The sequence below is a fragment of the Anolis sagrei genome, chromosome 4 (assembly GCF_037176765.1).
Source record: "Anolis sagrei isolate rAnoSag1 chromosome 4, rAnoSag1.mat, whole genome shotgun sequence".
NCBI classification, from domain to species: Eukaryota; Metazoa; Chordata; class Lepidosauria; order Squamata; family Dactyloidae; genus Anolis; species Anolis sagrei.
Window position 1 is genome coordinate 241,519,154 of NC_090024.1, and position 23,979 is coordinate 241,543,132.

The following is a 23,979-nucleotide window of genomic DNA, read 5'->3' on the forward strand; positions in this document are numbered from 1 at the left end:
TTGCATGGAAAGCTGTTGCACAGAACAGGAGTTCTGATTTGCAGACCAAAAATAATGCTGCATGGAGCAATACCTTTGCATGCATACCTCTTGCATTGTAGCTGAGCTTAAACGTGAATGTTCAAAAGCAGTGTCTTCCCTTTCAGCACATGCGGAAATACTCCCAATTTCTTTTTCCAGGGCTGGAATTGCTCCCTCCAGTCTCATTCCAAATAGAAATTTCACCCTTGAGCATCATTCTTCCCCATACTTTGATCAGAGGTGCCAAATATTGAACCACCTTGTAGCGCATGGGCTTCACCACAGCATAACAACCATGCAAAGCGACTTACGATAGGATGTAGCAGAGTCCCGGTCTGCCTGACTGCCCCCCAGGAACATGGTCAACGAGGAATAAGGAACATGATAACACTAAGGAGAGGAGAGCAGAGGAAGAAAGAGACCCATCAGACAGGTGTTACCCAAAGAGAGGCATCCAACCCATTCTGGCACCTAATTCTTGCTTGATGCCTTTGAGATGTTCAACGATGCTTGCCTGTGATGCTGCCCAAACATCATACTGTTGCACAATGCTGCTACACTGCCAAACAAGGCACTGGGCTGAAAACAAAGTGCACAAAGAGAAGAGAATAGTCTGCTAAAGATAAAGAGGTACAGGTGTATGTCTGTCTGGTTTAAAGCAATCTGGGACAGATCTAGTCAGTGAAGACCCTGTTAGCACAAACTTTGGACACCCCCTGGTATTACAAGTAGATACAAATCACAGTGTGACACTATATAGTAAAGTTAAGCATGCACACTGCCAACAGTGTATTAAATAGAAAAAAATATTTTATCTATACTGTAACACAGCGTTTATCAACACGGGGGTTGAGACTCTGGGGGGGGGGTCACAAGGGGGAGTCAGAGGGGTCGCCAAAGACCATCAGAAAACACAGTATTTTCTGTTTGTCATAGGGGTTCTAAGTGGGAAGTTTGGTCCAATTCTATCACTGGTGGGATTCAGAATGCTCTTTGATTGTAGGTGAATAATAAATCTCAGCAACTATAACTCCCAAATGTCAAGGTCTATTTTCCCAAAACTTCACCAGTGTTCACATTTGGGCATGTTGAATATCCATGCCAAGTTTGGTGCAGATACATCATTGTTTGAGTCCACAGTGCTCTCTGGATGTAGGTGAACTACAACTCCCAAAATCAAGGTCAATGCCCAGCAAACCCTTCTAGTATTTTCTGTTGGTCATGGGAGCTCTGTGTCCCAAGTTGGGTTCAATTCCATCATTGGCAGAGTTCAGAATGCTCTTTGATATTGTAGGTGAACTATAAATCCCAGCAACTACAACTCCCAAATGACAAAATCGATCCTTCCCTCAACCCCACCAGTATTCAAATTTGGGTGTATCGAGTATTTGTGCCGAATGAATGAAAATACATCCTGCATATCAGATATTTACAAGATGATTCATAACAGGAGCAAAATTACAGTTGTGAAGTAGCAATGAAAATATTGTTAAGGTTGGGGGTCACCACAACACGAGCAACTGTTTTAAGGGGTCACCACATTAGGAAGGTTGAGAAACACTGCCTTGACCTCACTTTGGACTTTGAGACAGGTAAGGTAACACAGAAAATCCAGGAGGAATGCAAGAATGAATAAATGAAGGAATGGTAGAACAATATTCAAGTCCTTACACTCATCGATGTCTGGAAGAAGCAGTACATGGTCAGGTGCCAAAAGAACCTCAGCGACGCCGAGAAGGAATTGGAAGGGATGAACCAGAGCATGATGTAGAAGAAGACCCCAAACGGCATGGCCGAAATAGTCCTGGAACAAGAATATTTGTTTGTGAGAGTTCACAGCTTAAGCCAGGCATGGGCCAACTTGGGCCCTCCAGGTGTTTTGGACTTCAACTCCCACCATTCCTAACAGCCTACTGGCTGTTAGGAATTGTGGGAGTTGAAGTCCAAAACACCTGGAGGGCCCAAGTTGGCCCATGCCTGGTTTGGATGCACCCTCAACCAAGGTTTGTTGTTTCCACCAAAATGAATTTCTCAATATGCACCCTTTCTGGGATACTGGACAACATCTCCCATCATTCCTAGCCAAGAAGGTCCAAGCAACTGCCAGCTCTCATAGCAGCAGGGCAATGAATCAATTCCCAGATTTTGGAGAGCTCTACAAGAGTTATCCATGGTGCTGAACCTATTTAGGAATATTACATTACAATGCATGCGGAAAACCACATATACAGTATATATGCAAACACACATATACACAAATAGATACACACACTTATGCACAAACAAAACACATATACACAGTCTGGGCCACAGCAACGCATGGCAGGGGAAAGCTAGTCATAGAATAATAGAGTTGATGAGACCACATGGGCCATCTAGTGTGTGTATATATATATATGTATGTATTGTTGGATATTCTTATAAGGAACTAGCCATCCCCTGCCATGCATTGCTGTGGCCCAGTCTGATGATCTGGAAAATAAAGTAATGAGAAAGTGTTGGTTTCTAATATATATAATGCCTTCATCCTTGTGGGTAAACAGTATTTCTTGCTGTTTCTATGTCAGTGTTGATGTGGAGAGTGTCTCGTTTGCCCACCCTGGAACATGCAACAGATAATTGTCCTTCTTTAGGGGTCCCTTTCAAATCTATGAAACTATATCTCTGTGTGTGTGAATCATATATATCTAATTATATCTATGGCTGGGTGGGTCTTTGTCAGGAGGGCTTTGATTACGTTTTCTTGCCCTGGTGAAGAGAATTGGACTGGATGGCCTTAAGTATTTTCTGTTGGTCATGGGGATTCTGTGTGGGAAGTCTTCCCCAATTCTGTCATTGGTGGGGTTCAGAATGATCTTTGGTTGTTGGTGAACTATAAATCCCAGTAACTACAATTCCCAAATGTCAAGGTCTATTTCCCCCAAACTCCATCTGTGTTCATATTTGGGCATACGGAATATTCGTGTCAAGTTTGGTCCAGACTCATCGTTGTTTCAGTCCACAGTGATCTCTGGATGTAGGTGAACTACAACTCCCAAACTCAAAATCAATGCCCACCAAACCCTTTTCTGTTGGTTATGAGAGTTCTGTGTGCCACATTTGGTTCAATTGGTGAAGTTCAGAATTCTCTTTGATTGTAGGTGAACTATAAATCCCAGCACCTACAACTCCCAAGTGACAAAATAAAAAAAAATTGAGTGGAGGACATACATTGGGTTGTTAGGTGTACGCTGTCCAAATTTGGTGGCAATTCGTCCAGTGGTTTTTGAGTTATGTTAATCCCACAAATGAACATTACATTTTTATTTATATAGACTAGCCATCCCTGCCACGCATTACTGTGGCCCAGTTCATGTATATGTGTTTTGTGTGTGTATATATTTGTGTATATGTGTATATATGTGGTTTCTGCATGCGTCATAATGTATTATTATTTTTTGGCTTTTAAAGTCTCTTCCACTGTGTTTTTCGGTGTTTTAATGAGTGATGGTCACTCATTGGCCTGATAGTTGTATTGTGTCCAAATTTGGTGTCAATTTGTCCAGTGGTTTTGAGTTGTATTAATCCCACAAACGAACATTGCATTTTTATTTATATAGACTAACTGTCCCCTGCCACACATTGCTGTGGCCCACATGGGAGGTTTGTCCCAATTCTATCATAGGTGAGGTTCAATTCTATCGTTGGTGGGGTTCAGAATGCTTTGTGATTGTAGGTGAACTATAAATCCCAGCAACTACAACTCCCAAATGTCAAGATTTTATTTCCCCCAAACTCCACTGGTGCTCACATTTGGACATATTGAGTATTTGTGTAGAGTTTGGTCCAGATCCATCATTGTTTGATTCCACAGTGATCTCTGGATGTAGGCAAACTACAACTCCAAAACCAAAGGACACTGCCCACCAAACCCTTTCAGTATTTTCTGTTGGTCATGGGAGAACTGTGTGCCAAGTTTGGTTCAATTCCATCGTTGGTGGCATTCAGAATGTTCTTTGATGGTAAGTGAACTATAAATCCCAGCAACTACAACTCCCAAATGACAAAAGCAAATTTTATGAGTGAAGGACATACATTGGGTTGTTAGGTGTCTTATGTCCAAATTTGGTGTCAATTCATCCAGTGGTTTTTGAGTTCTGTGAATACCACAAAAGAACATTACATTTTTATTTATATAGATTTGTAAAACCGAATTACCATGTTGCGAAATGACACCTGTCTAAAAAGCATGTCGTCCAGATGAAAAGTTTGGAAAACTCTGATGTATCTGCTTCTGACCCAATATATCTTCTCTAGGCATTTTCTAGATCCTCCAGAATATTTTACTATATATTCTTCTGCCGGAGGTTAATTATGGAGTGGAACTGGAGGGCCTAGCAATGCCCTCTTCCAGTGCAATGCGATCATGGGATGGCGGAAGACTAACTTGGAAAGTATGCACTCCCCTTCCAGGATTCCAAAATGCCACCATCACAGTTCCCTCCGAGTGATCCCTTTGGACCGCACTCACCAGGGGGTCAGTTTTCCCCATCTCCGCCAGGGGCTCCTGCTGACCAGTGCCCCGACCACAGGATCCGCCACGGCGTCCCAGGCTCTCCCGAGGAAAAGGATGAGCGACGCATGGAATGGCTCAAGCTGGATTTGGGCAAAGGAAGAGGCAGAATTGGGTTGCTGTTCTGGAACAGCTGTACCAGGAGCTCCAATTTTGTTTGCTTTGCATTTAATGTTTGTTTATAGTCCTAAGTTTCAGGGACTCTGCAGATAGGTGGCTTCTTTTGGCTGCATTCATAGGGCAGGCCACCTATCTGTCATTGTTAAGTTTTGGTCCTGCCCCTTGCTCAGGGCAATTGGGAAGGGAAGTGGGCCATTTTGTTAGTCAGTCTCAGCCAGGTTAGCTTATGTATAGGATGTGTGTAACTTCCCCTGTACAAAAGCTTCAATTTTTAAGAATTCCCAGGGGAGAACAGCTTTAAGAACTCCAGGGAAGCATTCCTACAGCTTTAAGAATTTCCAGGAAAACAGCCTTAAAGACTAAAGAACTCCAGCTGGAGAATATCCACTGCCTTACTGGTAGGTCCACTCGGCGTCCGAGAAGCAGTTCGGCCCGGTAGCGGAGCCCACATCAGTGAGGGTTGGATTTCAGGCAGCCTGGGAGAAGTTAAAAAGGGGAATTTTCCTTTAAAGAAAAGGTTATTGAAGATAGTGCCTGTTCCCTGTAGACAAGATTGAGAGAGCCAATGGTTTATCAAGAAAGCCTTGAAGTACCTGTTTGATTTCATTAATAAAAGACTTTGTTGTACTTCTCAAGCCATCTGAAGATTCTTTGTAGTGGAAACCTCTGAGAACTTCTCCTTGGGCCCCTGGCTTCCCGCTGGGCAAAGGTTACACATCCTATTTTTAAAGTCAATCAAATACAGGCCCAGCGCATGACAGAACAGTTGCCATCTGGGATAGGACTGGGGATCCCTCTCCCAAGGGCAGTCATGCAAACAAAGGTCCAGGGCACAATTCTCAGCTCACCTGCACAACGTCCAGCAGGAAGATTTGGAAGAAGAAGCCCAAGGCGTTGCCTGTGAGCTGGTAGGGAGCACCTCCTATGGCGTAGCAGAGCTTTCGGGACAATGGCAAGGCCGCCTTTACCTGCACAGGTGACACAGGCAGGTGAGGAAGGGAGCAGGCTGACTCCACAAAAAGCAGGGCAAGAGCCAAAACTAGAAAAGTGTTGGACTATAGGTAAAGGTTAAGATTGGAAACCACCTTGAGTTGCCAATTGGCTGAGAAAGAAAGTATACAAATACAGTAAATAAATAATAAATAAAATAAAATACCATAAATAAATAAATAAGGTTTTCCCCTGACATTAAGTCCAGTCATGTCCGACTCTGGGGTGTGGTGCTCATCTCAATTTCTAAGCCGAAGAGCCGCCGTTGTCCATAGACACCTCCAAGGTTATGTGGCCAGCCTTCCTACAGCCTTCCTACTAGGTTTCACCCACTTGGCAAGTTCTTTGGTGCCGGTCAGTAGCCCTTCTTGCCAGGGCATTGGTCCAAGCAGGGCAGAGGTCACGGAAGAGGCAGCCGGCTTGGGTTGCCTTTCTGAGCGGCACGGACAGATGGCAAAGGCATTTTGGAGTATAGTTTTTAACCCTCTCCTTCTTACATGGCTGGTGAGAGCTCAGCTTTTGGAGAGGACAAAGTTTACTACAGGCATGGGCCAACTTTGGCCTTCCTTGCAGGTGTTTTGGACTCCAACTCCCACCATTCCTAACAGCCTCGGGCCCCTTCCTTTTCCCCCTCAGCCGCTTAAGCGGCTGAGGGGGAAAAGGAAAGGGCCTGAGGCTGTTAGGAATGGTGGGAGTTGGAGTCCAAAACACCTGCAAAGAAGGCCAAAGTTGGCCCATGCTTGCCTTAGTGTAAGTTAAGAGTTTGGAGCAGCTCTTACCATCAGGAGGTGCTTCCTAATACTCCCCTCTTTTCTTGCAATTTGGACCCATTGCTCCATTGTGTCCTTGTTTCCAAAGCAGCAGAATAACAAGCTTGCCCCTTCCTCAACGTGGCCTCCTTTCCACTATTGAGACACGGCTCTCGGTCTCTTCTTCTTCGAGCTCAAAACAACCCAACTCCTTAAGCCCCTCCTCGAAGAGATCCCTGCTTTCCAGACCTTTGACCATTTGGGCCTCCCTTCTCAAGCACTGTCCAGCTTGCGAATCGACTTTCTGAAGTGTGATTGATGTCTGAAACCAGACTCAGGATTTCTACATTCCCAGGGCTGGAAGAAACCCCCTTCTGCGATGCAAGGAAACACAACCAAAGCCCTCTCGACAGATGGCCATCCAAGCCTCTGTTTAAAACTTCCAGAGAAGGAGACTCTACTGGACTCGGAGGCAATTCCAAATATTTATTTATTTGTCTGGAACCAGACACAAGATTCCTACATTCCCAGGGCTGGAAGAAACCCCCTTCTGCGATGCAGGAAAACACAATCCAATCCCTCTCGACAGATGGCCATGCAAGCCTCTGTTTAAAAACTTCCAGAGAAGGAGACTCCACTGGACTCGGAAGCAATTCCAAATATTTATTTATTTGCCTGGAACCAGACACAAGATTCCTACATTCCCAAGGCTGGAAGAAACCCTCTTATGTGATGCAGGAAAACACAATCCGATCCCTCCCGACAGATGGCCATCCAAGCCTCTGTTTAAAAACTTCCAGAGAAGGAGACTCCACTGGACTTGGAAGCAATTCCAAATATTTATTTATTTGCCTGGAACCAGACACAAGATTCCTACATTCCCAGGGCTGGAAGAAACCCCATTCTGCAATGCAGGGAAACACAATCCAAGCCCTCCTGACAGATGGTCATCCAAACAGAGATGGTCATTGTAAACAGAGAAGTCTCCTTCTCTGTTTACAAACTTCCAGAGAAGGAGACTCCACTGGAATTGGAAGCATTTCCAAATATTTATTTAGTTGTCCGGAACCAGACACAGGATTTGTACATTCCCAGTGCTGGAAGAAACCCCCTTCTGCGATGCAGGAAAACACAATCCGATCCCTCTCGACAGATGGCCATGCAAGCCTCAGTTTAAAAACTTCCAGAGAAGGAGACTCCACTGGACTCGGAAGCAATTCCAAATATTTATTTGTTTTCCTGGAACCAGACACAGGATTTCTACATTCCCAGGGCTGGAAGAAACCCCATTCTGCAATGCAGGGAAACACAATCCAAGCCCTCCTGACAGATGGTCATCCAAACAGAGATGGTCATTGTAAACAGAGAAGTCTCCTTCTCTGTTTACAAACTTCCAGAGAAGGAGACTCCACTGGAATTGGAAGCATTTCCAAATATTTATTTAGTTGTCCGGAACCAGACACAGGATTTGTACATTCCCAGTGCTGGAAGAAACCCCCTTCTGTGATGCAGGAAAACACAATCCGATCCCTCTCGACAGATGGCCATGCAAGCCTCAGTTTAAAAACTTCCAGAGAAGGAGACTCCACTGGACTTGGAAGCAATTCCAAATATTTATTTATTTGCCTGGAACCAGACACAAGATTCCTACATTCCCAGGGCTGGAAGAAACTCCCTTCTGCAATGTGGAAAAATACAATCCGATCCCTCCCAGCAGATGGCCATCCAAGCCTCTGTTTAAAAACTTCCAGAGAAGGAGACTCCACTGGACTTGGAAGCAATTCCAAATATTTATTTATTTGCCTGGAACCAGACACAAGATTCCTACATTCCCAGGGCTGGAAGAAACCCCCTTCTGCGATGCGGGAAAATACAATCCAAGCCCTCCCGACAGATTTAAAACAGTAAATAAAACACTAAGTTAAAAACAATTTAAAGCATTATTATCAGCCATATAGGGGTTATTTATTTATCATATCAGAAGCAAATTGAGAATAGAGTTATAATGTCTTTAAATAAACAAACCAAGTTAAAAACTTGGCACGATGCTAGATTTCCTTTGACCAGAAGCTGTTGGTGTCACTGGTGTCCTACAAGAGAGGAGATTCCATCTGAACACGAGGAAGAACTTCCTGACTGTGAGAGCCGTTCAGCGATGGAACTCTCTGCCCCGGAGTGTGGTGGAGGCTCCATCTTTGGAAGCTTTTAAACAGAGGCTGGATGGCCATCTGTCTGGGGTGCTTTGAATGCAATATTCCTGCTTCTTGGCAGAATGGGGTTGGACTGGATGGCCCATGAGGTCTCTTCCAACTCTTTGATTCTATGATTCTAAGGTCCTCCGTTGTGGATGTGGCAGGGTTCAGACTACATTGTAGTAAGTGTTCTGTGGTTTGCTCTTCTCAACACTCGCATGTCGTGGACTCCACTTTGTGGCCCCATTTCTTAAGGTTGGCTCTGTATCTCGTGGTGCCAGAGCGCAGAGAGTTTCATCTATGCTGACGATCGTGCCATCACCACTCAAGCATCACTGCTCTGCATCTCGTGGTGCTGTTCAGCACCTTCCAATTCACCCAGTCTTCTGTGTGCCTAGGTCCTAGCATCATAGAATCCTAGAGTTAGAAGAGACTTTGTGGGCCATCCAGTTCAACCCCATTCTGTCAAGAAGCAGGAAAACTTCATTCAAAGCACCCTCGACAGATGGTCATCCAGCCTCTGTTTAAAAGCCTCCAAAGAAGGAGCCTTCACCACACTCTGGGGCAGAGAGTTCCACTGCTGAACAGCTCTCGCAGTCAGGAAGTTCTTCCTAATGTTCAGGTGGAATCTCCTTTCTTCTAGTTTGAAGTCATTGTTCCATTGCGTCCTAGTCTCCAGGGCAGCAGAAAACAAGTTCGCTCCCTCCTCCCTATGACTTCCTCTCACATATTTATACAGGGCTTACTTAGTTACTTATTTAGGCGATCCCTCGTTGTCCGAGTAGCATAGTCTTCCAAGATCAGTATCCTCGTGGGTCTGTAGGTGGCTGTGGAGCCCTGTTCTTGACCTACATCTTCTCCCACAGTGAGGACATTGGTTTCCAGGTAGAAGGCGGTACTGCTCAGGGTTGGCTTAACATGCCTTCCTCTTGGCATGTTTCTCTCTTTCACCCTCCATTCGTGCCTCTTCAAATTCTACAGCACTTCTGATCACAGCTGACCTCCAGCTGGAGCACTCAAGGGCCCGGGCTTCCCAGTTCTCAGTGTCTATGCCAGAATTTTTAAATTTGGCTTTGAGCCCATCTTTAAATCTCTTTTCCTGTTCTCCAACATTCCATTTTCTGTTTTTGAGTTCGGAGTAGAGCAACTACTTTGGGAGACGGTGGTCGGGCATCCGAACAACGTGGCTGGTCCAGCAGAGTTGATGGCGGAGGACCATGGCTTCAATGCTGGTGGTCTTTGCTTCTTCCAGCATGCTGACATTTGTCTGCCTGTCTTCCCAAGAGATTTGCAGGATTCGTGCCTCTTCAAATTCTACAGCACTGCTGGTCACAGCTGACCTCCAGCTGGAGCACTCAGGGGCCAGGGCTTCCCAGTTCTTGAGTGTCTATGCCAGAGTTTTTAAGGTTTATTATTTATTTATTTAGCACATTTCTATACCGCCTCTCTCAGCCTTCCAGTGACTCGAGGCGGTTTACAAGGCAAGAATTCAATGCCACCAAGGACACAATTACAATATACAATATAAAAAACATCAGCAACAATAACATCAAACATTATAATGAAACATACTTCAATTGATAATCATTAAAACAATGTCCAGTTCTGCCATATAGTTATTCCATTATTATATCCGTTACTCCGGATATAAGCCATGTCTTAAGATTCTTCCAGAATGATAGGAGCAAGGAAGCTGATCTAATCTCCCTAGGAAGGGCGTTCCATAGCCAAGGGGCCACCACTGAGAAGGCCCTGTCTCTCGTTTCCACCAACCGTACTTGTGATGATGGCGGGACTGAGAGCAGGGCCTCTCCAGGAGATCTTAAAGTCCTTGCATACATGGCTATCATGTCTCCTCTCAGCCTTCTCTTCTTCAGCCTAAACATGCCCAGCTCTTTAAGCCGCTCCTCATAGGGCTTGTTCTCCAGACCCTTGAGAACAAGCCCTATAACTCCCGGGATTGCCTGCATTCATTCTGCAGCAGAACTTGCAGAACTTGCAAACATAAAGAGAAAACCTCCGAGTCTATGCAAAATAAGCAAGAAATCGTATACATTTAAATATATATATAAATGAAATGTTTACATGCGATACACGGAATCCCCATACATTTTGTTATTGCATTGTATGTATGTATCCATACCTCTTCTATGGGGTTGCTTTAACGCAGGTATGGGCCAACTTGGGCCCTCCCTCCAGGTGTTTTGGACTCCAACTCCCACAATTCCTAACAGCCTCAGACCCTTTCCTTGGTATAGATCAGGCTTGGGCAAACTTGGGTCCTCCAGGTGTTTTGGACTCCAACTCCCACCATTCCTAACAGCCTTATGCCCTTTCCTTTTCCCCCTCAGCCGCTTAAGCGGCTGAGGGGGAAAAGGAAGGGGCCTGAGGCTGTTAGGAATGATGGGAGTTGGAGTCCAAAACCCCTGGAAGGAAGAAAAGCCCAAGTTGGCCCATGCCATGCCTTGTCTCTTCCCTCTGGTTTCTCTTCCTTGTCCCTGTTGTCTAATACGCATTGACAACCTTAGGCTCCCTGCCATCTTTCTTTCCCCCCAAGTTTTTTGAAAAGGGGGTCTCAAAGTGGGTTCATTCCCCAGTGTAGACGCGCTGGCGCTTGCCTACCTCGCGAGGCCGGTCTCCTCCTCCTCCTCTTCCTCCTCCTTCTGCTTCTTCTTCTTCTTCCGACATGATACGGCTCCCCTCGCGATTCCCTTCCCGAGTGGGACTTGGCCCAAACCCTTCAGGAGGCGGAGGGAAGCCGGACCAGACCCTCCCACTCCGCCCAGGACCTCGGGATTGGGCCGCCCTCCTTGGGGCTCCCAGCCTTTCCACCGCCCAGCCCAGCATCCCCTCACCAGCCCCACTCCCTTGGGATTTGGGTCTGGACCAGCCCAGAATCCCCCTTCTATTGAGAATGCAGTTATAATGTATACAAAACTACAAAGTTTGCAAACTTGGCATTCTATTAAATGTCTTTTGACTAGGAGCTGTGTCTATCTGGATGAGGAAGAACAAGTTGAAGATCAATCCCAACAAGACCTCCTTGTGGTCCTCCTTGTCGATCGTAAACCTGACCAGGGTATAGGGTGGCAACCTGTGCTGGACGGGGTTACACTCCCCTGAAGCCACAGGTCTGCAGTTTGGGAGTCCTCTTGGATTCATCGCTTACGCTTGAGGCTCAGGCGTCGGCGGTGTCCGGGAGGGCTTTTGCACAATTGAGACTCGTGCGCCAACTGCGACCGTACCTCGCGAAGGCTGATCTGGCCGGGGTGGTCCATGCCTTGATCACCTCTAGATTGGACAACTGCAATGCACTCTACGTGGGGCTGCCCTTGAAAACGGCTCGGAAATTCCAACTGGTCCAATGGGCAGCAGCCAGGATGTTAACTGGGGCCCCTTATAGAGAGAGGTCAACCCTCCTGTTCAAGGAGCTCCACTGGCTGCCGTTTATTTTCCGAGCCCAATTTAAGGTGCAGGTGTTTACCTACAAAGCCCTGAACGGTTTGGGACCATCCTACCTGTGTGACCGCATCTCCGTTTATGAACCCACGCGCTCACTTTGTTCATCCGGAGAGGCCCTGCTCGTGATTCCGCCTGCGTCGCAAGCGCATTTGGTGGGGACACGGGACAGGGCCTTTTCCATGGTGGCCCCCCAACTCTGGAACACCCTCCCCAAAGATCTTAGACAGGCCCCTACATTGGCAATCTTTAAAAAGAACTTGAAGACCTGGCTGTTCCGATGTGCCTTCCCAGAATAGGAATCTCCAATAACAAGTCCCAGAAGCACTTTATTAGAATTAAGACTGCCGCACACTGCACACTGCACAATAATCCTATAATCCTTACATATCACCTGTCAGCACTGTCAGCACATCAGCACTTTTAATCCTGTACCCATTACTCTGACCCGGCCCAGTTTTATTGTGTCTTGCTGTATTGTTTATTGTTGTTGTTTAATATTGCTTTAGCTGTTTTTAATTTGCTTTAGGTTTTGTATTGTTATGTTGTGTTTTGAGGCCTTGGCCTTTGTAAGCTGCATCGAGTCCTTCGGGAGATGCTAGCGGGGTACAAATAAAGTTAATAATAATAGCTGGTCACTTGGAGGGCCTCTGGTGTGACTATAAGGAGGTCCTCCATTGTCTATGGACCTCTGTCCATGGCATTGCTCGACCTTGCAAAGGCATTCGACACAGTGAATCGCAGCCCTCTCAGGACCATCCTCCAAAAAATCGGGTGCCCAAATAAATTTGTGAACATCCCGCGGCTCCTCCATGATGACATGATGACAACAGTCTTGGACAGCAATGGCTCCCAAAGTAACCCATTTAAGGTGGAATCTGGTGTCAAACAGGGATGTGTCATTGCCCCAACTCTTCTCCATCTTCATCGCTATGATACTTCACCTTGTTGATGGAAAGCTTCCCACCGGAGTGGAAATCATCTATCGGACAGATGGCAAGCTGTTTAACCTCAGCAGACTCAAGGCCAAAACCAAGGTTACAACAACATCTGTTATAGAACTCCAATATGCTGATGACAACGTTGTCTGTGTGCATTCAGAAGAAGACCTCAAACTACAAGAGAGGAGATTCCATCTGAACATGAGGAAGAACTTCCTGACTGTGAGAGCCGTTCAGCAGTGGAACTCTCTGCCCCGGAGTGTGGTGGAGGCTCCTTCTTTGGAAGCTTTTAAGCAGAGGCTGGATGGCCATCTGTCAGGGGTGATTTGAATGCAATATTCCTGCTTCTTGGCAGAATGGGGTTGGACCGGATGGCCCATGAGGTCTCTTCCAACTCTTTGATTCTATGATTCTATGATTCTAAGCCACTCTAAACACCTTCGTGGAAGCATACAAGAAGCTCGGCCTGTCATTGAACATCGAGAAAACCAAAGTGCTCTTCCAGCAATCATAGAATCATAGAATCATAGAATAGAGGCACCTATGGCAGTCAGGAACTTAGGTGGAGTTCCGTTGCTGGCTAGGAATGGTGGTGACATGGTCCATCTCCTTTCCCTGAATTGATGAGCACAGGAAAAGGGGATGACACTAGAATCATAGAATCAAAGAGTTGGAAGAGACCTCATGGGCCATCCAGTCCAACCCCATTCTGCCAAGAAGCAGGAATATTGCATTCCAATCACCCCTGACAGATGGCCATCCAGCCTCTGTTTAAAAGCTTCCAAAGAAGGAGCCTCCACCACACTCCGGGGCAGAGAGTTCCACTACTGAACGGCTCTCACAGTCAGGAAGTTCTTCCTCATGTTCAGATGGAATCTCCTCTCTTGTAGTTTGAAGCCATTGTTCCGCGTCCTAGTCTCCAGGGAAGCAGAAAACAAGCTTGCTCCCTCCTCCCTGTGGCTTCCTCTCACATATTTATACATGGCTATCATATCTCCTCTCAGCCTTCTCTTCTTCAGGCTAAACATGCCCAGCTCCTTAAACCGCTCCTCATAGGGCTTGTTCTGCAGACCCTTGATCATTTTAGTCACCCTCTTCTGGACACATTCTAGCTGGTCAATATCTCTCTTCAATTGTGGTGCCCAGAATTGGACACAATATTCCAGGTGTGGTCTAACCAAAGCGGAATAGAGCATGGGGAGCATGACTTCCCTAGATCTAGACACTAGGCTCCTATTGATGCAGGCCAAAATCCCATTGGCTTTTTTGCCGCCACATCACATTGTTGGCTCATGTTTAACTTGTTGTCCACGAGGACTCCAAGATCTTTTCCACACGTACTGCTCTCAAGCCAGGCATTGTCTCCCATTCTGTATCTTTGCATTTCGTTTTTCCTGCCAAAGTGGAGTATCTTGCATTTGTCCCTGTTGAACTTCATTTTGTTAGTTTTGGCCCATCTCTCTATTCTGTCAAGATCGTTCTGAATTCTGCTCCTGTCCTCTGGAGTCTTGGCTATCCCTCCCAATTTGGTGTCGTCTGCAAACTTGATGATCCTGCCTTCTAACCCTTCATCTAAGTCATTAATAAAGATCCTGATCAGGACCGGGCCCAGGACGGAACCCTGCTTGTGGCACTCCACTTGTCCCTTCTTTCCAGGATGAAGAGGAAGCATTGGGGAGAATCACCCTCTGGGTTCGTCCATTTAACCAATTCCAGATCCACCTCACCATAGTTTTGCCTAGCCCACATTGGACTAGTTTGTTTGCCAGAAGGCAAACAAATGGACCTGCTCCAAGGGGGATTCTGGGAGCTGTTGTCAAATTAAGCATAGGAAGGAGAAGAAAAACACAAGAGACAGCAACCCGTTTCCTTTCCTCCTCCTCCTCCTCCTTTTGCTGTCTTTTAAAGTCTTTTTGTGCGAGGTGAGTCACCCAAGTTAGTGCATAATAATGGGACTGAGTCAGGGAAGCTTTTGTCTTTCTCACTCAGCTGTGTGACGAAAGGGACGCCCACCTTCCTCCAGGGATGGATGGATGGATGGATGGGACCTATTCCAAAATCTAATATACTCAAGGAGCAAGAGAAAAAGAGCTCATTAGGGGTGCAAACATGGGGAGAAGTCCAGATCTATCCCACAATACTCGGAGGCCTTCTCCTTGGTTCCACTCCAAGAGGAAAGGTGAATAGAATCATAGAATCAAAGAGTTGGAAGAGACCTCCTGGGCCATCCAGTCCAACCCCCTGCCAAGAAGCAGGAATATTGCATTCAAATCACCCCTGACAGATGGCCATCCAACCCCTGACAGATGGCCATAATAACAATCTATATAAATAAAAATGTAATGTTTGTTTGTGGGATTAACAGAACTAAAAAACCACTGGACAAATTGACACCAAATTTGGACACAAGACACACAGCAACCCAATGTATGTCCTTCACTCAAAAAAATTGATTTTGTCATTTGGGAGTTGTAGTTGCTGAGATTTATAGTTCACCTACAATCACAGAGCATTCTGAACCCCACCAATGATGGAATTGAACCAAACTTGGAACACCATTCTCCCATGACCAACAGATATTACTGGAAGGCTTTGGTGGGCAGTGTCCTTTGGTTTTGGAGTTGTAGTTCACGTACATCCAGAGAGCGCTGTGGACTCAAACAATGATGGATCTGGACCAACCTCTACAATACTTAATATGCCCAAAATGTGAACACTGGTGGAGTTTGGGGAAAATAGAATCTTGACATTTGGGAGTTGTAGTTGCTGGGATTTATAGTTCACCTACAATCAAAGAGCATTCCGAACCCCACCAACGATGGAAAATAACCAAACTTGACACACCATTCTCCCATGACCAACAGAAATTACTGGATTTGGTTGGACAGTGTCCTTTGGTTTTGGAGTTGTAGTTCACCTACATCCCAAGATCATTGCGGACTCAAACAATGATGGATCTGGACCAACCTCTACAATACTCAATATGCCCAAATGTGAACACTGGTGGAGTTTGGGGAAAATAGAATCTTGACATTTGGGAGTTGTAGTTGCTGGGATTTATAGTTCACCTACAATCACAGAGCATTCTGAACCCTACCAACAATAGAATTGGGTCAAACCTCCCACACAGAACCCCCATGTGGGCCACAACAACGCATGGCAGGGGACGGCTAGTATTAACTACATTGTCGTTGGCCAGAACCTCCTAGCACAGTGTTTCTCAACCTTCCTAAAGCCGAGACCCCTTAATATAGTTCCTCATGTTGTGGTGACCCCCAACTATAAAATTATTTTCATTGCTACTTCATAATTGTTATTTTGCTACTGTGATGAGTCATCATGTAAATACGAGGGTTGAATGAAAAGTAATGCCTCCACCTTCGTAACTCCTCAACAGATGGCAGTACTGGTATGCGGCAGGTACTGTCTTGTTCAGTAGACTCTCCTCTACAGTTCCATTTTGGTGGGAAGCCTTGGCATTGAACAGTTGTGTTGTTAAAGTGCGAAGTATGGAACCCTGCGCAGATGGTTGGTCAAACTTAAGCAACGTGCAGTCATTAACTCTTGACAGCAGAAGGTGATTCATCATAGAATGTAAGCTGTTTATGGTGATTGTGTTGATGTGAGTACTGTGCATCGTTGGGCGAGAAAGTTTAAAGATGTTGAGGTGGGAACATCCGACTTGCGTGACAAACAAAGAGTTGGACGTCCTGTGACAGCAACCACCGAGTTTCACAAGCAAAAGGTTGACAGATTGATTCAGGACGATTGTCGTATCACTCAGAGAGAAATTTCAAGAATAATCGGCATTTCACAAGAACGTGTGGGTCACATTATTGCTTTGCTTGGATATCAGAAGATCTGTGCACAATGAGTACCCAGGATGAGAGAACTATGAGACTCTTGGTGTGGAAACAGAGTGTTGACTTCTTCTGTGACGGCTTCAGAAAACTTGTTCATCATTGGCAAAAATGTATCCAATTGTCTGGTGATTATGAGGTAAAATGAATGGTGGTAGTTAAAGAACACATTCTAAGGATTGTTTCTGCGTTTGATTTATTAAAATATTCCCATCCAAACCCAAGTAACCAAGGTGGAGGTATTACTTTTCATTCAACCCTCGTATCTGATATGCAGAATGTATTTTCATTCATTGGACCAAATTTGGCACAAATACCCAATACACCCAAATTTGAATACTAGTAGGGTTTGGAGGGGGTTGATTTTGTCATTTGGGAGTTGTAGTTGCTGGGATTTATAGTTCACCTACAATCAAAGAGGATTCTGAACTCCACCAACGATGGAATTGAATCATACTTGCCACAGAGAATTCCCATGACCAACAGAAAATACTGGAAGGGTTTGGGAGTTGTAGTTTGGGAGTTGTAGTTCACCTACATCCAGAGAGCACTGTGGACTCTAACAATGATGGAACTTGACCCAACTTGGCACAAATACTCAATATGCCCAAATGTGAACACTGGTGAAGTTTTGGGAAAATAGACCTTGACACTTGGGAGTTGTAGTTGCTGGGATTTATAGTTCACCTACAATTGAAGAGTATTCTGAATCCAACCAGTGATAGAATTGGGCCAAACTTCCCACACAGAACCCACATGAGCAACAGAAAATAGTGTGTTTTCTGATGGTCTTTGGCGTTGAGAAACGCTGTCTTATTGCAAAGGAACAGCAGTGGATGTTTGGGGATTCTGGGCATGGTAATCCAAAAGCATATTCCAAGAGTAGTAGTGCAGAGAAATGCCTCTGCTTAGGGAGTATTAAGTGTTGCAGTCCAAAATCGATTCCAAGGCTTTACAATTCAGACATGGGCAAACTTCAGCCCTCCAGGAGTTTGGGATTCCAACTCCCACAATTCCTAACAGCCTACCGGCTGTTAGGAATTGTGGGAGTTGGAGTCCCAAACACCTGGAGGGCCCAAGTTTTAACTGCCATGTCTGAATGCTATGGAATCTGGGAGTTGTAGTTTGGAGAAGCACCAGCACTGGTTGGCAGAGAAAGTATAAGCCTTTGTAAAACTACAACTCCTAGAATTCCTTATTATGGAGTCATGGGAGTTAAAGTGGGACCAAACTGCATTAATTCTACAGTGCAGATGCATCCTAGGAGTTTGACATGGTAAGCTAACTATATTCGGAGTATGAGTAAGAGTGTTAATAGCACATTGTGATGCCATCTGTTTCTGCACAGTAAGTCATTGTGAACAGCTGAATCATCTCTGGTGAGAGGGATTATTTTTGTTCAGGCACACATGCCTCATCAGTGCCATGGAGATACAGAGGATATCGGGTCTATATATTCAAGACATCGGTATCAGTAGTCACAGAGAAGATATTATTACATTTGGTGACCAGTAGGACTCAGGCGCTCTGGTGGTGCAGCGGGTTAAACCGCTGAGCTGCTGACGGAGGACCATCACTTCAATGCTGGTGGTCTTTGCTTCTTCCAGCATGCTGACATTTATCTGCTTGTCTTCCCAAGAGATTTGCAGGATTCATGCCTCTTCAAATTCTACAGCACTGCTGGTCACAGCTGACCTCCAGCTGGAGCACTCAGGGGCCAGGGCTTCCCAGTTCTTAGTGTCTATGCCAGAGTTTTTAAGGTTAGCATACATGGCTATCATGTCTCCTCTCAGCCTTCTCTTCTTCAGCCTAAACATGCCCAGCTCTTTAAGCCGCTCCTCACAGGGCTTGTTCTCCAGACCCTTGAGAACAAGCCCTATAATTCCCAGGATTGCCTGCATTCATTCTGCAGCAGAACTTTCCGACCTCTGCATTTGCAACATGCCATTGGGTGGGTTGCAAACATAAAGAGAAAACCTCCATGTCTATGCAAAATAAGCAGTAAATCATATACATTTAAATATCTATATAAATTAACTGTTTACACGCGATATGTGGAATCCCCATACATTTTGTTATTGCATTGTATGCATGTATCCATACCTCTTGGTTGGTTTAACATAGGCATGGGCCAACTTGGGCCCTCCCTCCAGGGGTTTTGGACTCCAACTCTCATCATTCCTAACACCCTCAGGCCCTTTCCTTCCCCCCCCCCCCAGCCGCTTAAGCAGTGGTTTGAATCCAGGGGTGGGGTGAGCTCCTGCTGTTAGCCCCAGCTTCTGCCAACCTAGAGTTCTAGAGTATGCAAAAGTGAGCTGAGAAATAGGTACCACTTATGCAGGAAGGTAACGGCACTCCATGCAGTCATGCCGGTCACATCACCTTGGAGAAGTCTATGGATGACACCGGCTCCTCAGCTTGGAAATGGAGATGAGAACCACTCCCATAACATCAGATACAACTATACTTAATGTCAAAGGGACATGAAGGATTTTACCTTTGGAATTTTAGTTCTTTACCTTTACCATTAGGACTTGGAAGTGGATTTAGAGAAGACTTTGAGGTGTAAAGATAAATCACTAAATACTAAAGTTAGGGTTGTTCATGTCCCTTTTCTGTGTATGATGGTGAAAGCTAGAGAGGAAAGAGATCCAATAAGAAAATCAATTCCTTTGAAATGTGACACTGGCGAAGAGATGTATGCATACAAATCAGGACTAAGCTCTTCTTGGAAATCAAGATATATTCCTAGAAAAGACAATAATATTTGGAAAGATAGAAGGCAGCAGGAAAAATAATAATATTATGTAACAAAGGGCCCCCTGGTTAAACCGCTGAGCTGCCGAACTTGCTGTCTGAAAGGTTGGTGGTTCGACTCCTAGGAGCAAGGTGAGCTCCTTTTATTAGCCCCAGCTTCTGCCAACCTAGCAGTTCAAAACATGCAAAATGCAAGTAGATCAATAGGTACCACTTCTGCGGAAAGGTAAGTCGGAAGAGACCTGGTTGGCCATCCAGTCCAACCCCCCCATTCTGCCAAGAAGCAGGAAAATTGCCTTCAAAGCAACCCCGACAGATGACCATCCAGCCTCTGTTTAAAAGCCTCCAAAGAAGGAGCCTACACCACGCTCCGGGGCAGAGAGTTCCACTGCTGAACAGCTCTCACAGTCAGAAAGTTCTTCCTAATGTTCAGTCATATAATAATAATAATATGGTGGAGGCTCCTTCTTTGGAAGCTTTTAAACAGAGGCTGGATGGCCATCTGTCAGGGGTGATTTGAATGCAATATTCCTGATTCTTTGCAGGGAGTTGAACTGGATGGCCCATGAGGTCTCTTCCAACTCTATGATTCTATGATTCTATAATAATAATAATAATAATAATTATTATTATTATTATTATTATTATTTATACCCCGCCACCATCTCCCCAAAGGGGACCCGGGGCGGCTAACATGAGGCTAAGCCTGAAAATACAACGTAACAAAATAAGATACAAAGCAACGAAAAATTACATCACAATAAGATACATAAAGTAGCAAAATAAAAATAAACAGTTGCAAAATAATATACAGAAGAAATAGAACACAGCAGTGATCCATGGCAGTTAAAGTAGTGCTAACCTACATCAATTCTGTAGTGTAGATGCCCCTTCTCTGTGGTTCAAATCAGTAGCAAATTAGTGCTGTATTTTCCCAGGGACTGGGTGCAATATTTGTACCCATTAGCAACAATGGAGGTAAATTTCAGGCAAAAATTGGTATGATAAGAAACAAAGATGGCAAGGACCTAACAGAAGCTGAAGAGATAAAGAGAAGGTGGCGAGACTATACAGAAGATCTGTATAAGAAGGATAATAATATTGAGGATAGTTATGACGGTGTGGTGAATGAATTAGAACCAGACATCCTGAGGAGTGAGGTTGAATGGGCCTTAAGAAGCATTGCTACCAACAAGGCAGCAGGAGACGACGGGATCCCAGCTGAACTGTTTAAAATCTTAAAAGATGATGCTGTCAAGGTGATGCATGCCATTTGCCAGCAAATATGGAAAACACAAGAATGGCCATCAGACTGGAAAAAAATCAACTTATATCCCCATACCAAAAAAGGGAAATGCGAAAGACTGCTCCAACTTCCGTACAGTGGCCCTTATTTCTCATGCCAGTAAGGTAATGCTCAAGATCCTGCAAGGAAGACTCCAGCAATACATGGAGCGAGAGTTGCCAGATGTTCAAGCTGGGTTCAGAAAAGGCAGAGGAACGAGAGACCAGATTGCCAATATCCGGTGGATAATGGAGAAAGGCAGGGAGTTTCAGAAAAACATCTACTTCTGCTTCATTGACTATTCTAAAGCCTTTGACTGTGTGGATCATAATAAATTGTGGCAAGTTCTTAGTGGGATGGGCATCCCAAGCCACCTTGTCTCTCTCCTGAGGAATCTGTACAAGGACCAAGTAGCAACAGTCAGAACTGACCACGGAACAACACACTGGTTCCAGATTGGGAAAGGCGTACGGCAAGGCTGCATCCTCTCACCCAACCTTTTTAACTTGTATGCAGAACACATCATGCGATGTGCGGGGCTGGATGAATGCAAGGCTGGGGTGAAAATTGCTGGAAGAAACATCAACAACCTCAGATATGCAGATGACACCACTCTGATGGCCGAAAGCGAGGAGGATCTGAGGAGCCTTCTAATCAAGGTGAAAGAAGAAAGCGCAAAAGCCGGGTTGCAGCTAAACGTCAAAAAAACCAAGATTATGGCAACAAGAATGATTGACAACTGGAAAATAGAGGGAGAAACCGTGGAGGCCGTGACAGACTTTGTATTTCTAGGGGCAAAGATTACTGCAGATGCAGACTGTAGCCAGGAAATCAGAAGACGCTTACTTCTTGGGAGGAGAGCAATGTCCAGTCTCGATAAAATAGTGAAGAGTAGAGACATCAGACTGGCAACAAAGATCCGCCTAGTCAAAGCCATGGTATTCCCTGTAGTCACCTACGGATGTGAGAGCTGGACCTTAGGGAAGGCTGAGCGAAGGAAGATCGATGCTTTTGAGCTGTGGTGTTGGAGGAAAGTGCTGAGAGTGCCTTGGACTGCGAGAAGATCCAACCAGTCCATCCTCCAGGAAATAAAGCCCGACTGCTCACTGGAGGGAAAGATACTAGAGACAAAGTTGAAGTACTTTGGCCACATCATGAGGAGACAGGAAAGCCTAGAGAAGACAATTATGCTGGGGAAAGTGGAAGGCAAAAGGAAGAGGGGCCGACCAAGGGCAAGATGGATGGATGGCATCCTTGAAGTGACTGGACTGACCTTGAGGGAGCTGGGGGTGGTAACCGCCGACAGGGAGCTCTGGCGTGGACTGGTCCATGAGGTCACGAAGAGTCGGAGACGACTGAACGAATGAACAACAAAGCAACAATGGTGTAATCTCTCCTTGGAAACTTTAGAAACCAGTGGCTTGCAAACGTGTACTATTCGTCCTGAGCAAATATAAACACAATATGCCAACTTCTATGCAAATATTGCCATCTCTACTTGTGGGATTTTGAACCTTTTCAGCTTGGAAGAATCAAGCACAGAATATGGCTCTTTCTTTACCAACTTCGTTCTCTTTCGTGCCATCAATCAAAAATGTAATTAATAGCGCATCTCCGTAATCCAATGTTATCTAAGATTTTGAGACAGAAGAGGGAGAGCATGGCCAGGGAAAGGGGGGTCAATCAAATAGGGAAACACTTCCTAGGTCAAGAAAGAGCATCTGCAAAGCCAAAATACCTGCTGCTTTTCTGGAGGAAACCTGGCAGCTCACCTGCATCAAAGTGAAGTTCAGGTGCAATAGTGCCACCCAGAGGCAGAGTGTGGATATAGCAAGCAAAAAAGGTAAAGGTAAGTATTTCCCCTGACATTAAGTCCTAGTCGTGTGGGACTCTGAGAACTGGGAAGCCCTGGCCCTTGAGCGCTCCAGCTGGAGGTCGGCTGTGACCAGCAGTGCTGCAGAATTTGAAGAGGCACGAATGGAGGGTGAAAGAGAGAAACGTGCCAAGAGGAAGGCACATCAAGCCAACCCTGACCGAGACTGCCTTCCACTTGGAAACCAATGCACTCACTGTGGGAGAAGATGCAGATCAAGAACAGGGCTCCAGTCACCTACGGACCCACCAGAATACTGATCCTGGAAGACTATCCTACTCGGCCAATGACGGATCGCCTAAGTAACTAAGTAAGTAAGTGAGGGGTGGTACTCATCTCCATTTCCAAGCCGAAGAGCCAGCGTTGTCCATAGACACCTCCAAGGCTATGTGGCTGGCATGACTGCATGGAGCGCCATTACTTTCCCGCAGAAGCGGTACCTATTGATCTACTCACATTTGAATGTTTTTGAACTGCTAGGTTGGCAGAAGCTGGGGCTAACAGCAGGAGCTCACCCCACTCCCTGGATTCGAACCAATGACCTTTCAGTGAACAAGTTCAGCCGCTCAGCGGTTTAACCCACTGCACCACCAGGGGTTCTATATATTGTATTATATTATATTATATTATGATATTATATTATATTATACTATATTATATTGTGGCTGGTGATCCACAGTTTTTTCAAACCACTGACCTTTTGGTCAGCAAGTTCAGCAGTTCAGCAGTTTAACCCGCTGCACCACTGGTGGCTCCTTATATTATATTATATTATATTATGGCTGGTGATTCTCAGTTTTTTCAAACCACTGACCTTTTGGTCAGCAAGTTCAGTAGCTCAGCAGTTTAACCCGCTGCACCACTGGCGGCTCCTTATATTATATTATATTATATTATATTATATTGTGGCTGGTGATTCTCAGTTTTTTCAAACCACTGACCTTTGGTCAGCAAGTTCAGCAGCTCAGCAGTTTAACCCGCTGCACCACTGGCGGCTCCTTATATTATATTATATTATATTATATTATATTATATTATATGTATTATGGCTGGTGATTCTCAGTTTTTTCAAACCACTGACCTTTTGGTCAGCAAGTTCAGCAGCTCAGCAGTTTAACCCGCTGCACCACTGGCGGCTCCTTATATTATATTATATTATATTACTAGCTTGGGGACCCGG

At 45.3% G+C, this 23,979-nt stretch overlaps 1 protein-coding gene across 3 annotated transcripts in view; it reads right to left on the reverse strand.

The window, feature by feature from the left end:
• The window catches only part of LOC132772999 (sodium-dependent lysophosphatidylcholine symporter 1-like), a 32,860-nt gene extending 21,499 nt beyond the window's left edge, over positions 1–11,361 (reverse strand). For all 3 annotated transcript variants that reach the window (XM_067468269.1, XM_060771865.2, XM_067468270.1), the window contains exons 1-5: positions 11,247–11,361; positions 5,542–5,661; positions 4,532–4,656; positions 1,693–1,825; positions 333–411 (exon numbers count right to left, since the gene is read on the reverse strand). In XM_067468269.1, coding sequence (XP_067324370.1) covers positions 333–411; positions 1,693–1,825; positions 4,532–4,656; positions 5,542–5,661; positions 11,247–11,312 — 523 coding nt within the window. In that variant the 5' untranslated portion in view covers positions 11,313–11,361. The remainder of the gene's footprint in view (positions 1–332; positions 412–1,692; positions 1,826–4,531; positions 4,657–5,541; positions 5,662–11,246) is intronic.
• Between the last annotated feature and the right edge of the window lie 12,618 nt (positions 11,362–23,979).